Below are 16,080 nucleotides of genomic sequence, written 5' to 3'. Positions count from 1 at the left end.
AATACAAATAAATTAATATAAGTTTGATATTTTAAATTATAAAACATTTTCTCACATTTTATATTAGTACTATAAAATTGTTTTTTGCCCGAGATTCAATATTTTTAACTTGAAAATAATATTTTTATCGTTCAAGGTTTATTTCTGAACTTTAAAAAATGGTAATTCTTCAAAATGGTCGCTTTGTATGGTTTGCCAACTTGCATGTCTGTGTTTCAGAGTTCTTTGTTTTCGTGACTGGTTTTATATTGTAACATTTAGACATTGTTTATTTAACTTCCCAATTGCATGTTATATAAGTGAATATCAATTCCTTGATCATAAGTTGTGGTGTATAAGAAAGATGTCATCGGTAATGTGAGAGCTCCAGACTATCATTTATATTTTACGGGATTATGACGTCTGTAATTCTGATTGAGATTGCAACAAATAAGATTTAAAAGGTAACTAAATTTATCTGATACTCAATATTTCTATTATTTGGTTCGGTGTAGGAAACAAAGCCATCTCTAATTTTGGCATTCCACAGTTCTATGTCACGATAGAATCGTGTTGTACATTCTTTTCGTTTGTTTAGATTGTCAGCCTAAACTAGAATTATATGTTGTGAAAATACGACTTGGTGCTAATTTGCCAATACATTAATGACATCAGTGTTATTTAGTAATTTGTATGAGTAAAAAACTGAATTTGTATTTTGTTCTTATTTCTGCCTCTACATGTTTTTCAAAGTCTATGGAATAATTTTGTTTTATTTCAGTGTCATCAAAGAATCATATGGTCATGAGCATAAATAAAAGTGACAAGTAATATTGGAAGAAAAAATACCTGCCATTCAAACATTGAAATTTAAACAGTTGCAATCTGAATAGTGTGTGACAGTGAATAAATGCAATCAAGTTCAAGAGTTATGTGTAGATGGTGCAGTGTACTCATGTGATGGGAGGGGTCGGGTAAGAGGTGAGGCGCTCGGGCGCGGGCGCCATGAACCCGCCGGCGCCCGGCAAGACGGGTACCACGCGCTCAGGGTACCACCAGAAGGCGCTCGCCGAAATCCGTAACTCCCTCCTCCCATTTGCTAACATTGGCAACTCGGACCCCCCTGGTTCGTCTGCGGCAAGCACTGTCAGCTCTGGCGTTAGTTCAGGCTTCAGTTCTTCATCAGGAAATGGCTTAGATAAGGATTTGAATTTGCTGCCATCTCTCAATCAACTCATTGCTCTAGGAATTGATGAGGTATGTATTGAATGTTTACTAATTAATAGATCTTTAGAAAATCATTAGGAATAATCACTGTTTCTATTAGATTTACTGTTTGGATTTATGAAAAATAAAAATAGAGTAGAATTAACCATTCAACGTCATCAATTTTTTTGTTTGTGGCTTCCAATATCATAGACATGATACCAATATCCAAATTATTATTGCATTGGTTGGTGTTCACTTATGTTACTCTTTCATGCAAACTGTTGGGTGAATTTGAATGAAACTTGTAGAATGTAATCTGGAATTTATTTGTTATCTCTGTGTCAAAGCTCATTAATAAATAAACCTAAAAGCCCTGTTGAAGATTTGGTTGGATTTTATAACTGGCCATCCTCCTGACATCAGCCCTTTTTGGGAAAATTGTTAAATATCAGCCGCCAGGGCCATGTATCCCTTAATACAGCATTTCACCCATATCAATGATACGGGTCCTCCAGGCTACAGGGGCCCTGTAGCCCGTCTGTATGAAAAATTAATAAAATATTATCCACTTGGACCCATGATTTAATTGTGCTTCCTCGGAAAAATCAAATGTGCCGAAAGAGTCAGTTCAGAAATGACAAAACTTTTATTTTTGTTATTTCTGAACTCTTTTTTCTTGCATTAGTGTGCACACAAAAGTTGGCAATATCCTAGATCAGTTGTTGGTCAACAAATCCTTAAATATGCCTATTTTGAAAATACCTATATCCTCCAAGGACTAGATAGCTGAGTTTTGATCATTTTCTTAATTTTGACATATATTTCAAGATGTGTGTCCCATTTTTGGTGCCTGTTGAGCAAATGATCATTATTTTTTACTTACTAATACATACATGGTGAGTTTTGTTACACATTTCTAAATTAAATATAGCACCCAACAATACTTTTACTTGGTACTATCAACAAAATAGGAATCAGTGTTATTCAAATAAATATTCTGAGAGGAATATCCCAAAATCTATCTATCAGGTGTGGATGTGTGATGTAAGCTTTAAAATATATATATATATATATATATATATATATATATATATATATATATATATATATATATATATATATATATATATATATATATATATATGCTCCTTTTATTTAATATTAAATATTTTTTATATCTCTCCAGGATTTAGCACTAAAAGCACTAAAATCGACGGGTGGTCGCTTTGATGCGGCACTAGATTATCTGAAGCAGCAGGAAACAATAAATGGAGTTCTGAAAACTGGTAATCTTAGCAGCCTCAGTACAAAACTCATAAGAAAGCCGAGCCTCGAAAGGGAAATCAATTTACACAGAGGTAGTCCAGCACTCGATTCCGGTGCAGGCAGCTCTAGATCTGATAGTCCCAGGCAACCGGACGCCCCTGCCTTACCTCATGAGAAGTTGAGTCGGCAGTACTCGCCGTCGGGATTCTCTGAGCCGCCGCCGCCCCCGCCGCCGCGATGTCCCTCCACGCCGCCCGTGCCGCCCTCCGTGCAGCAGCTCATGAAGCGCATGTCCCCCGCGCCCCCGCTCCCACCCGCACGCGGCACCAGCCCCGTGGCCGCCGGCGCCCCCACTCCCCCGCAACGACAACCAATGATCGTTCAAAATGGACCTCAAGTGCAACAGCAACTCACACAACAGATACAAGCTTTGAGCATTTACCCCTCGGGTGCGGGCGGGGCGGAGCTCCCCCCACCGTACCCTCTCTCCGGTGTCCCCCCGCCTCCACCCTATTCGGTCTCTATGCAAAACCGGCAGAGTCCGACTCAATCTCAAGATTACAGGAAGAGTCCGTCATCAGGCATCTATTCGGGAGGCACGTCCGCCGGATCTCCGAGCCCGATCACCGTGACGCAGTCAACGGGCTCGGCGTCCGGCATGACTCGCCCCACGCCCATCCAGGCGTGGACAGCGAGACAAGCTGTCCAGCCTCCCATCATCATGCAGTCCGTGAAGAGCACACAAGTGCAAAAGCCGGTACTGCAGACGGCGATCGCGCCGGTGGCGCCGCCGGCGGTGGCCGGCGCGGGCGCGCAGCCGCCGCCGCCGTCGTACGCGAGCTCCATCCAGCAGAAGCAGGCGCAGACGCCCCCCAGCTACCCGCTGGCCCCCAAGCCGTCGTCGCCCGGGTCCACTCCCCCCATCATCATCGCCACCACGCCCACCGTCCCCACCACTGAGCCGCCGAGCTACGCCATCACGATGCAAGCGCTGGCGGTCCAGCGCGGCAAGCATCCCATGCCGCCCCCACCGTACGGTAACCAAACCGACACCACGACTACGGTCAACTCCCACCACTCACCATTACATAAAAAGTTCTCAAATAACTGTGACATGAAAGGAGAATCGTCACAAGGGCTAGAAATGAAATGTTCTGTAAATTGTACAAACAATCTCCTGAAGGACAGTGTCGCGTCCGGCTCTGACAAGAGTTCCAATGGGTCGTCTGAACGCAGGCCCAAGGTTGTAGAGAAAATTAGACATCAATCGCCCATACCTGAGCGTAGGAACATCAGCAAAGAGAAAGAAGATGAAAGAAGAGATTGTAAGGTTCGAAATTACTCCCCTCAAGCTTTCAAATTCTTTATGGAGCAGCATGTCGAAAATATACTGAAGTCATACAAACAACGAACTTTCCGACGGATGCAGCTTGAAAAGGAGATGACTAAGATAGGTCTCAGTGAAGAAGCACAGTGCCAAATGAGGAAGATGCTTTCTCAAAAAGAATCTAATTACATTAGGCTGAAAAGGGCGAAAATGGACAAATCAATGTTCACAAAGATTAAACATATCGGTATTGGTGCGTTCGGAGAAGTGACGTTGGTGAAGAAGATTGATACTAGTCATCTATATGCCATGAAGACACTGAGGAAAGCTGACGTTCTGAAGAGGAATCAGGTGGCGCATGTGAAGGCCGAGCGCGATATCTTGGCAGAGGCCGACAACGAGTGGGTCGTCAAGTTGTATTACAGCTTCCAGGACAAGGACAATTTGTATTTCGTCATGGATTATATCCCTGGGGGTGATTTGATGTCGTTGCTGATAAAGTTGGGTATTTTTGAGGAGAATCTGGCGCGGTTTTACATCGCGGAGTTGACGTGCGCGGTGGAGAGCGTCCATAAGATGGGCTTCATTCACCGGGACATCAAGCCTGACAACATCCTCATCGACCGAGACGGGCACATCAAGTTGACGGACTTCGGGCTGTGCACCGGCTTCCGGTGGACGCACAACTCCAAATACTATCAGAGAAATGGTAAGTTACAGATGGAATTTTGTCATTCTATATTAGTCAATATTGATTCATAGGAGAGAATTTCCTTCCGGACTATTATGTTGAATTCCAGTAATATTGATTCCACTGAATTCCAGTAATGTTGATTCCACTGAATTCCAGTAATGTTGATTCCATAAATGTTGAATTTCACAATTGATGTGTCATCTTTTACAAAAGGGGAACAAATTAGCTGTCCTGTAACAATAGGCTGTCCCATTGGACAGCCCTAATTTGTTTGTTGTAAAAACAAGAGTTTGATCATGTTCACGATCACAGATGGCCGATCACAAGGCCCGTGCAAATCGAACTCCTTTGCTCAGGAGCGAGCAAATTGTTGTCTTTGTTTTTGACAGTTCCAATGGTTTTGAATGTATACGATACCTGTTCGCAGACCACGGACGACAGGACTCCATGGACCCGGTGGACGGCGAGTGGGGCGCGCTGGGCGAGTGTCGCTGTCACCAGCTGAAGCCGCTGGAGCGACGCCGCAAGCGCGAGCACCAGCGCTGCCTGGCGCACTCGCTGGTGGGCACGCCCAACTACATCGCGCCCGAGGTGCTGCAGCGCACCGGCTACACGCAGCTGTGCGACTGGTGGTCCGTCGGCGTCATCTTGTACGAGATGCTGGTGGGCTCGCCGCCCTTCCTGGCCTCCACGCCGGCCGAAACGCAACTCAAGGTTTTTTTTCATTTTAATATTTTTTTTTGTTCGGAAAACACAACTAGTGTGTTAAAAAATACAATAAACAGCAGTCATTATAAAAAGTTATCGAGTTTCCAGTTTTCCTTATCTATTTTTGTTAATATTTTGAAATTTGTTTTTATAAAAAAAAATAATTATAAGACCTATATTTGTTAATTGACATCCTTGGCTTTGAAAAGGCTGCGGTGAAGTTTATTGCGCCGCTTCTTTACTTGCGGTTTGGAAGCCGGCAGTAGACTTAGTTTAATTAATTTTTTGACGTCAATAAGTGATGTATATCATCCTAAATCGAATAAAGAATTTTGAATTTGTTTTTAAATTTTACTAATTGATTTTTACAGGTTATCAACTGGGAGAGCACTCTACACATCCCAGACGCAGCCAACTTATCCCGAGAAAGCAAGGACCTCATCCTCAAACTCTGCTCCGGGCAGGACACGAGGCTGGGAAACCATGCCAGCGAAGTAAAAAACCATCCGTTCCTCAAAAGCATCGACTTCGAGAAGGGCCTCCGGAGACAAACGGCCCCATATATCCCAAGGATAGAATACCCAACGGACACATCTAATTTTGATCCGATTGACCCGGACAAACTCCGGAACTCTGGAAGTACAGATTCGAATAAATCTGACAGTGAACTGCTCGACAATAAGACTTTCCATGGCTTCTTCGAATTCACATTTCGAAGGTTTTTTGACGATGGATACTCTAACACGAATAGGATCAATCTTGACGACAACGATAACCCCGGAGCTGTTTACGTATAGTGCCAGAGGAACGAGACAAAAAGGTCTCTGAGAATTTGAACCATAGAATATTCTAAAAAAATTTGGCTTATTTTTTACAAGATTTTCATACTACATATGCTAATAATATGCTGGTATAAAGTTAAATAGATATACGCTGCTGTTTGGTAATACACACAAAAACTTCACAATATTTTTGAAATTCAGTCTGTTTAGCACAGGAATATTGCTATTACAACTCGGGAACAAAATTAATGTTTATAATTCTCGAGACAGTTTTGCCTCTCACCTGGCGCCGGGGCTCCGCATCGTCACAGTGATACTGGACACTAACGTAGAACTTTACAAAGTGTGTGTGCCTAAACTCTCTCTCTATTAAAATATTAGGTTTTGTAACGTAACATATTTAAAAATAATTAAAATCGTATTGTTAATAATCCCGGTGATAATGCTGTAATATTGTATCGTTATGTATTTGTAAGAGTATTCTTATTCGATTGTAAATTAATATGTAACGGATGACGGGCGCTGTACGATGCTCGTAGCTTACTTACACTTCACATTTTCAAATTTTAAATGTCTTGCTCGAAATATCTTGCATTTTATAAGTTTTCTTAAAATATCTGTTAGGCGAAATAAGCCTTTAAATGTATAATCAAGTTAAGTAGCACAGAAATTTGGCAAATTGTCTGAATGCAATAAGTGTTGCCATATAATGACATATTGTTGTTTAATCCACCAACAAGCAGTCTATTGATGCATAAAAAACGGGATTTGCTATATTTCTGTGTCTCCATCTCGTCTTCATATATAAAAATACTCATATTTCTTCTAATGGCAGGAAAGTTATGACCAATTGATATAATTTTCAGAGGTATTTTAAGTAGTGTCGTGTGATTGAGCTGTTACGAAATGCCGCTGGTGCTATGGCGCGGCCGTCCGTTCAATGTATACTATTTTTGTAATTAGAGAAATTATTTATAAAATAAGAACAAGCTTAATTGAATTAGCGAATGATTTGATATTGTCATTATATTTTCTTATGTATTTATCGAGATAGTTCGCAAATGTGTGTTTGTTTATATTATAATATACCGTAATTTATGAAGTCAGCAGTAACGAGCGAAACTCGCCGGCTCAACGCGTGTGCCTTATATTCAGCGTAAACGTTTTATACATTTTTGTATGAGTAGTCTAATCCCTGCAAGAAACTAAATCAATTCATAACACAGAGAGTGCAATAAAATATTTATTAAAAAAAAACTCTCATTACTTGTTGAAGCATAGTTATCGACTGAGTTCTAGATATATTCTAAAATTATTTATACTTGGATGTCACATAGCGTTCATCTTCAGTCATTTTTAATATTATTTATAAACATACAACTTAGTAATTTGTTTTCACTAACAATATCCGTAATGATGTAGTTGAAATAATAACTACTTAATAACACGAGCAAAATGGTGTGATTTGAATACAGTAAGGCGGGGCGTGCCCTCGCCGTGTACAGGAAGGAGTCACTGCAACATTAATTGTGTTATTGAATGTAAATTGTTTTATTTTGAAATAAGACATGCTTATAAGGAGTAAATGAAAATAAAATATGGGAATTTTGTTACATTTCTTCGTTTCTCCCTGCTAATTTAATAAAAACTCTTGCACTCTTTTTGTTGAAATCTTCAGCATATTTTAAGTGAATATTATGCTTGCCTTCCGGATAGAGTTGTAATCTGAAAACAACTACTTAATATAATAAATAATATTGCGAATAAATAGGTTTCTATTCTGCTAACGTTTAGTCATAACCGTGTCTCAATGGATTTTCAATATTTATTTCGTGGCTATGTTTATTTTACTATCGGTATACAACACCAGAGATAACACGCAGAATTAACTATTTGTATTTCTACGACCGACTGCTGTGTGCATCTTAGTGCATCTTTGTTTATGCGCCAAAATTACAGGCGATTCACGTTTTAAAACGATTTGTGTACAATGAGTATACGAGTTGTGAATGTAAAATAAGATAAATATAAGAGCGTAGCGGTGGGCCCATGGTTATAAACTGGGCTAAGAGGTCGAAACGAAGAATTTGTTTACCTGGATCCTTGAATATGTTTGTGGAAATAAGTAGCATGAACTGGAGCCACCATAGGGTCCTTCTCCTCGTGCATAATCAGGGTTGGACACCTGATATCCTTAAGCATTTCTGAGCAAATGTTCCCGTTTTTTGATTTGAACTTAGCTATTAAGCCGTCGAGCAGGGCCGACCAATATTGAGGGAAATAATCGCCATATATCCGTTCCATTGGGGTCCTCATTTTATTTGACCATTTGTTTACATCTTTTACATCTGAAAATAGTCATTTTAAGATTTGCTTTACTCGACCATGATACAACAGAGATATGGGCAAAAAAAAGTAAGTACATGGATTATTTCGTAATCACATAAAAAGTTATCGTTCGTGTAATACGACATAGCTTTTGGCATTAGTCATGTCATGAGCATCGAAATAATAATACTAGTACTACTACCTCGATTGTGATGATTATTTTACAAGCTTTTATTTAGTTTCATTAGTCCGATAATTTCAACTTTGTAGGAAATTGTCCACGTAGCTTTAGTTTCCATGACAATATTACGATAAGCATGACCAGAGGGTGCACCCAAAATCGGCTCCCGACGAGGGAACTCCTCAACGTTTTGCTTGACGGACATGATTTTATTGTCACGTGTTGAATGCAACGATCTCTCAGACTAAAATTAACAAAAATTATAAGTATTTTGTAAAAATACTTTGCAAGCGAGTAAAAATACTTTACAAGCGATCCTGTCCGGTATCGTTAGGTGGTAGCTGGATAGTGGACAAAGGTGTATCCGGAGCGTACTTGGTTTAGCTTAGCGTTGCCTCAAGTACGCTCCGCAAAGCTAAGTTAAACACGGGTTACATGGCTCGGGACTATTAGCTGTGGCTTTGCCTGTCTCGTAAGCGATAAAGTTATCATATTGACCATGACCACCCTAGGACGGTTGTATAATGTAGGTACCTACTCCGATTACCTTCATGAAACCATGACAGACGTTAATCATATTTTCTGTCTTTGATTATTTTTGATGGATTATAGGATGTATATACCTACCTAATTGATTACCACCACAACCAACCCAACTCTGGCAGTAAGTACCTATTTGATTGAAATTTACTTTTATATAACTCTATTTCATGGGGCAGCATGAAGGAATTTGTGCCCCAAAGAACCAATTTTTGCACTGCGACCTGATACTTTGCTGCGTGGATCATGCTCGTAGTTCCGCCATCGCTCCATCCCAGCATAGAGTATTTTGAGATTTGTAGTGCCTAATATTATAAATAAATACTAAATTAGGAATATTACTTGAAATCTATTTTCGACGTCTCTGCGATCTTATGCACTAATCCACGGGTGAGCATCGTTAAGCCATCGTTTTTTACTCATAAGTGGATCACCTTTTATGATGTATGTACTTTGTTTTGTGAAGTCTATAAAAAAATATAGATTCGACATGAAGTCCGACAATGTCAAATCGGTTAAATAAAAGTAATCGCTGAAGATGAAGAACCCACTGAAAAACTAGCTGTTTATTTTCAAAAGTACCTACCTATACCTACCTACATAGGTATATTATAAATAATAAATTTGTTAGTTTGACAATAAATTACTTGTAAAGTTTGGGAATTCCAACAAGAGATGGACACGAAAAGAAAAAAAGGGGACACTTACTGTAGTGTTCCAGGGTGTAAAAATCTCGGCGCAACAGGATTAAGTTTTCACCATTTTCCTAAAAACAAGGATGTTCGAAAACTTTGGGAAACTGTGCTTGAAATGAAAAAACCAGCGTCGAACTTCATGAGAATTTGCGCTGAACATTTCTTTGACAGTGATTATTCGTCCAAACTAATAAAACCGAAGCTAAAACGCTATGCCGTCCCTAGTAGAAAATTGCCCGGAAAACCTAAAACTTTCCTCAGTACTTATAGTGTTACCCTCAGTACTCATAGAGATTCCATCAACACTCATAGTGACTCCATCAATACTCCTTGTGAAAACATGACTGTTGCACGACCAATACGGGTTTATTCACGTTCTCAAAAAAAGAAGGCTATTCCAGTTTTAGTCAAGTAAGTACTTTTTTATTAGTAGGTTTATTTTTTATTATAGGTAGATCTTCTAGTGATAAATGTAAACTACATTAATCAAAAACTTTATACCCATAGGAAATATGCATCTTTTATTTTTACTTTGTGAATTTTTCAAGATTATAAATAATTTAATTTATCATTTAATGCTTGTCTCACATGCTTTTCCATGAATTTTATTTCTGATAATTTCTTTGTGTTCTAGATCTGATGAATCCATGTGTCACACAAAGCAAGGCAATAGCAGTGCCAGCGTAACAATCATGAAAGACATAAAAATAGAATTTGACATTAATAATGTAAGCGTACTTCCTGTAGAATTTGAGGCATCTACAAAATTGGACAAAGAGTGTTTAGTTGATGAATCTTACCCTGAACAGGAAAATATTTTTATTTGCAATAGGTTGTTTGCTGATGAAAGAACATGTAATGTAGAAGTTCAAACATGTGTTGAGAGGAATTCAAATGTTAAAGTTAAAGAGGAACCTATATTTGAAAATGAGGAAATGGACTCTAAAATTAAACTTGTACATGAAAATCAACACTACTGTAAAGAAGAACCTCCTGAATTCTTGTTTGATTGTAAAAAAGAACCAGAACTTCCCTGCAAAAGAGAACCTTCACCTGAACTTATACCACAACAGGACCTGTTTAACCCTTAAGTTAATTAGACTGCAGCCTCAGGCATTCTTACTGAGATTAAAAAGCCAAAGAAAGGCAATTGAAATTTAGGTCCACTGTTTGTACATATTTTCAATATAAATAGTTTATTATTATTACCATTACTGTTGCATTACCTTTTTTATACTACCAGCTTTTACCCGCGACTTCGCCCGCGTCAATTTGAAATAAAAATGATTTCATTCAAACTTTCACCCCCATTATAGTTTTAGGGGTTAATCTTTGAAAAAAAAAGTTCGAGGATCTTTAACTTGTCCCTGTCAAACCCTTCTACTTGCGGCTCAAAGTCAGTCCATATGGTCCCCAGGCCTCTCGGCATACATAAAACATGGTGAGGACCATATCCAACTTTCAAATAATTATTATTGTAGTCTCCTATTTTAATTTTCTCCTGAAATATTAAATCTACGTTAATTACCTAGTATTTTATAAATTTTATTCTGTAACTATAATACAAGGCAATTTATTCTGTAGTTTGGTATAAACAGACAAAATTTTAATTTAATGTATGTACCTATATACCAATGTATGTATACTTATATTCTCCTTGATGTATACAGACCATACGTTGACAGAGAAAATTATAAACGAATCTTTCCTTTCGTTCATACAAGAAAGAGAAGTCTATAGTTTTCTCTGCCTATTTTTTAACGGTATTACCTAGTACTAAGATAGATAGATAGTTGCGTAGAAAATCATCTAAACTATCGGGCACTATAGATATATACCTAATTGATAGTTAGCTTGTCGACATATATAACAATATATATATATATATTTTTTTTTTTTTATTTTTCAACAATCGATTATCTATTCCTATCGATCGGCATGGAAACACTAGAATTAAATTAATTAACGGCAATAACAGCCAACACAGAGTTGACAGAGTACCTACATTTTATTAATGACCGACCGAAAGTTCAGTTCTGCTAGTTTCGGCCTTAGGTGCGGTTTCGGCCAGAAAATAGCTGAAATTTTCAGCCGCGTCGAAACTCTAGTACTAGTACTAACTTTGGTAAGAAATTCTTTTGTTTTTAACCTGTACTTCTGATAGTATGTATTATAAATTAAAAGACACTAAACTTCATAATGCAATAGTTAAGTCATACATATAAAAACGTTACACTATGGTTTGAGCACAGACAGTCTGTGGGTTTTAGTAGAGGACGGTTTCGCTTGCGGCCGAAATTGAGAGCGAGGCTAAAAGCTCGATTTCGGTGGTTACAGATTATCTACGGCCGGCTGAAAAATCAGTTTCGTTCGCACTTAAATAGAAAGTACTCTGTGGTTCGCATACTAATTTGACAATGACGTTTGTTTTGTTTACTTTACACTTGTAGGTACACTTATTTTTATATTTTTTAGTTAGTATTTTATTTTCAGGTATTTACGATAATATATGTGACTATGTGTATTTTTAGCATTAATTCACTTCTTTAAAAAGTAAATTGGTTGTTTAATCAATATGGTCTACACACAGAAATACACCACACCGTTTCCTGTAGGCGCAAGACAGTGAGTGAGCTCGGCGGAATATAAAAAATTGTTTAATCAAGCCAGCTGAAGTTAATGAATGAAGATAGAATCCTCTATCTACGAGATAGTGACTCCACTTACTACGGTTTGTGCTCCTCTCCATAGTCTGTATCTTGAAATAAGTACGCATTAGGTAGGTACCTATATTTTAAAAACTTTTTGAAGTTGGACATTCTATATTTTAATTAATTGAGCCACAATAGCATCACTGCTCTTTAAAATCTGCTCAAATTAATTAAAAGAAAGATTAGCAGATGATTACTTTGACATTGTCAATTCTACTTCAAATATTGATTACTTTAATTCCCAGAGTACATACCTTTAATTACTTCTTTAGTTGCAGATATGGGTAAATCTAGAGCAGAATATATGCGAATTTATCGACAGAAAAAACGTGAGGATATATTAAGAAGACTAGGAGAACAGCCAAAGAAAATTGCAAAAAGTTCAACACAGCGTAGCAGGGATCACCGGGCACGTTTGAAATTATCATACATGCCAATTTCTTCCTTTTCTTCTTCAGCAACTGCATGTAATGAAAACTCTGGAGAAAGCCACCCTCCTGTTGTTAAGCATAGAATGGTGGTTCGAGAAAATGTTGAAAAAAATGCACACATTGTAAATAATTCCACCATTTGTAAGTATCCAGTCCAGAGATTACTCTCAATTTTTTTTTTTAAATTAGGCAAAAATATTTTTACATTTTATCAATTTATAAAAAAAAAATATATTATATATTTTTAGGTAATGTAAGAAATAGATCTATGCTAAAACCAAATGAACTACCTAGTGGAAAATTGCCCGGACACCATGTATTGGCGACTATTATATCACCATTACCTGCTTCTCCAACTTTTCAATGTACAGGAAATAAAGATGATACCAGTGCCAGTGTAGCAATAAAGAAAGAAAATATTGAAATGGAATTAAATATTAATGATATAAAAATTGTTCCTGTTGAGTTTGAAGTAGGTTCAAAATTGGACAAAGAATGTTTAGCTGATGAATTTTACCCTGAAAAATGGGAGAATCATTTCATTTGCAATAGATTTGTATCTGATGAAAAAACTTTTGATGTAGAAGTTCAAACATATGTTGGGAGGACTTTGAATACCGATATTAAAGTAGAACCTATGCTTGAAGATGATGATAAAAAAAATTCTAGAATAGAATTCACTCCTGTTGATGTACAGTACTATAAAAAAGAACATCCTGAAGAAGCTGCTATATTTTACTGTAAAGAAGAGCCACTAGATATTGAACACTGCAAGAGAGAGTGGTCTCCCACCTGAAAGTCAGATTTACATGGAATACAGCCAGGTCAACACAATCCAGTCTTGCTATCAGAATAGTGAAATTCTGAGAACGTCGACAGATGCAGCCGAGAGATGCTGAAAGATTACAAAAATATGAAAGAAAATAATGGAAATTCAACATCTTTTGATTACTACATGAAAAGTATTAAATACTTAATCCATATGTAGTAACTTCAGTCACTTAAGTGTAAATTATTTTATTTCGGAATAAGATGTGCTTATAAAAAGGAAATAAAAAGAAAATGTGTTAATTTACTATTATATTTTGGTTTGTCCCCATCATTTATTGCAATAAAAACTCTTGCACTTTCTTGTTGAAATTTCGGCGTATTTTAAGTGTACATTGTGCTTGCCTTCTGGATGCTAGGATGCTTGATGGATGCTAGGTGTAGCCTGAAACATAATAATGTATGTAAATTATAATATTCTAGCGCCCCGTAAAACGGGTAAAACCATAATAAATTATACACATAAACCTTCCTCAGGAATCACACTATCTATTTAAAAAACTCTCATCAAAATTCGTTGAATCGAGTTGAGTTTTGAATATCTAAGAAGCTTAGCTAAGATAGACAGCGGGAAGCGACTTTATTTTTTACTATGTAGTGTTTATATCCTCCACGAAATCTATTGGAAATACCGAATATTTTTATGTTGCCATCAGGCCTTTGCTGGACAAGTCTCCCCATTCTGTTAATTGACTGATGTTTATTTTCAATTTCTTTAATCACCATGCAGTACAGGCTGGTTAATAATATATTTTATTTATACATATATCAGTAAACATTACTGAAAAGTAAATTTTCTTCGCCATCTTTCGTTTTTTTCCGCCAATCAATTTAATTTACCTTGAATCTTGGATATGTGTAAGCAAATACGTAGCGTGAACTGGGTCGACCATATGATCTTTCTCTCCATACAAAATTAGTACTTGATGTCCTTAAGCATTTCGGAACAAATGTTCCCGTCCTTGGCTTCGAACAGACCTATCACCTTCGAGCCAAACCGTCCAGTAATGTTGACAGTTGTCGCCGTAAACCTTCTCCATTGGCTCCCTCATTTTCTTTAACCATTTGTTTACGTCTTTTTCTCTGAAAAAGTCGATCATGGGGTCATTACTAAACTGTAAAAGGTTTTGTGCTTATTGTTGACACAAAATATTACTTAGTAATAAAAATTTGTGGATGTTATAAACCAGTGTTTATTAGGGTTTATACACTGGAACCTGTTCCAGTGTGCGGACATTGCAAATTTTTTTGGTCCTTCGACGGGTCGACGGTCGACGTATTGATAAAAATGTGATGGCTAGTGTGCAGCATGGTCTGTGCGCGGAAGTCTTTCTTTTAATCCACTACCTAAATAAAATGGTAAAATTAACGAAAAATACTAATAAAATAAGTAGTTTTATATAAATCAATCTCGTTTGGCAGGATAAAAGAGTTGGTGCCCCAAATGACAAGTTTCTGCACCGCAGCCTGATACCTAGCTGCGAGGATTAGGCTGGTGCTACCGCCGTCGCTCCAGCCCAGAACAGAGTATCTCAGGAATCTTAGCGCCTAAAACAATACATTAGACGTGCGTTCACTATCCTACTTGTCTTTACAGCTTATGTCATCCAGACAGCGGGTTATGATCGACATTTAAATTGGCTTTTTCTTAAGTCTGATTCACACCAAACTGACAGCCAGAGTGGAGATTGAATGAGCATTCGCTCCCTTGTTGTAAAAGCCATCCATAAATGACGTCATACAGTTTACAATGAAATTACAAAATTAGGAAGGTACCTTCATGAGTTCAGCAGCATAGTCAGCGTCGGTCTCGTAGAAGTTTTCATCGAATTTCTTATCTGCTTTTGTCTGCACTCGACCAGCGTGAACTTCCCCCTGTCAAACCCTTTCACTTGGGGCTGGAAGACGGTCCATATGGTGCCCAGGGCTCCCGGCAGACATAAGACGTACACCATATGACACCGTTTCCGTAATTTATTTTTAAAAACACTGTTCTAATGCTTTTTAATAACATTTTTGGTTCTCAAACTCATACATTCAATCGAGATTAATCTGTCATGTAAATAAAACATGTGTAAGTACAGGTAAAGTTATCAAGTATGTAAAGTCTTGCTATCGTCCCGGTATCTTCTAAGTCAGTGCGCATTTTCGCATGTCGAATCTGACAAATGATAATAACATACCAATAATATATATATATATATATATTTATGTAATTACTCTCTGTTCAAAGATAGTTAACACTAAAATTGTATTTTTCACGTCACCAAAACAAAGATTGTATTGTAGGTAGGTACGTGACGCAGAGACTGGCAGTTTAAAAAAATATTAGAAAATTCAGAGCAGATTTTAACTCAGGTTAGGTATATAGTTAATTATGAAATAAACGGTATTTATATTG

General features: G+C 37.6%; 2 protein-coding genes, 2 long non-coding RNA genes and 1 pseudogene across 5 annotated transcripts; 3 read left to right on the top strand and 2 right to left on the bottom strand.

The window, feature by feature from the left end:
- The first annotated feature begins 160 nt into the window (after window positions 1-160).
- Window positions 161-7,570, top strand: wts (warts). Its single transcript, XM_053749190.2, has 5 exons — window positions 161-443; window positions 761-1,236; window positions 2,375-4,490; window positions 4,903-5,189; window positions 5,555-7,570. The coding sequence occupies exons 2-5, from the start codon at window positions 985-987 to the stop codon at window positions 5,978-5,980; spliced, it is 3,081 nt and encodes a 1,026-aa protein (XP_053605165.1). The 5' UTR covers window positions 161-443; window positions 761-984; the 3' UTR covers window positions 5,981-7,570.
- On the bottom strand, window positions 7,493-9,412 carry LOC128672214 (valacyclovir hydrolase-like). The gene is made up of 4 exons (XM_064436175.1): window positions 9,395-9,412; window positions 9,166-9,319; window positions 8,061-8,313; window positions 7,493-7,690 (listed from the first exon to the last, which is right to left on the bottom strand). The coding sequence occupies exons 1-4, from the start codon at window positions 9,410-9,412 to the stop codon at window positions 7,576-7,578; spliced, it is 540 nt and encodes a 179-aa protein (XP_064292245.1). The 3' UTR covers window positions 7,493-7,575.
- Window positions 9,413-9,553: 141 nt separating this feature from the next.
- LOC128672212 (uncharacterized) lies at window positions 9,554-11,489 on the top strand. Its single transcript, XR_010370003.1, has 2 exons — window positions 9,554-10,120; window positions 10,344-11,489. It is a non-coding gene; the product is annotated as an uncharacterized LOC128672212 (long non-coding RNA).
- A 633-nt stretch (window positions 11,490-12,122) lies between these two features.
- LOC128672538 (uncharacterized) lies at window positions 12,123-13,934 on the top strand. 2 transcript variants are annotated; one of them, XR_010369989.1, is made up of 3 exons: window positions 12,123-12,440; window positions 12,693-12,992; window positions 13,100-13,934. It is a non-coding gene; the product is annotated as an uncharacterized LOC128672538 (long non-coding RNA). The 2 variants fall into 2 exon arrangements; XR_010369988.1 differs by having other exon boundaries at window positions 12,123-12,488.
- Window positions 13,935-14,003: 69 nt separating this feature from the next.
- LOC128672665 (valacyclovir hydrolase-like) lies at window positions 14,004-15,866 on the bottom strand (annotated as a pseudogene).
- Between the last annotated feature and the right edge of the window lie 214 nt (window positions 15,867-16,080).

This window comes from Plodia interpunctella, chromosome 9 (assembly GCF_027563975.2).
Source record: "Plodia interpunctella isolate USDA-ARS_2022_Savannah chromosome 9, ilPloInte3.2, whole genome shotgun sequence".
Lineage (NCBI taxonomy): Eukaryota > Metazoa > Arthropoda > Insecta > Lepidoptera > Pyralidae > Plodia > Plodia interpunctella.
Note: the sequence above shows the minus strand (reverse complement) of the source record. Positions and strands in the feature narration are given on the sequence as shown.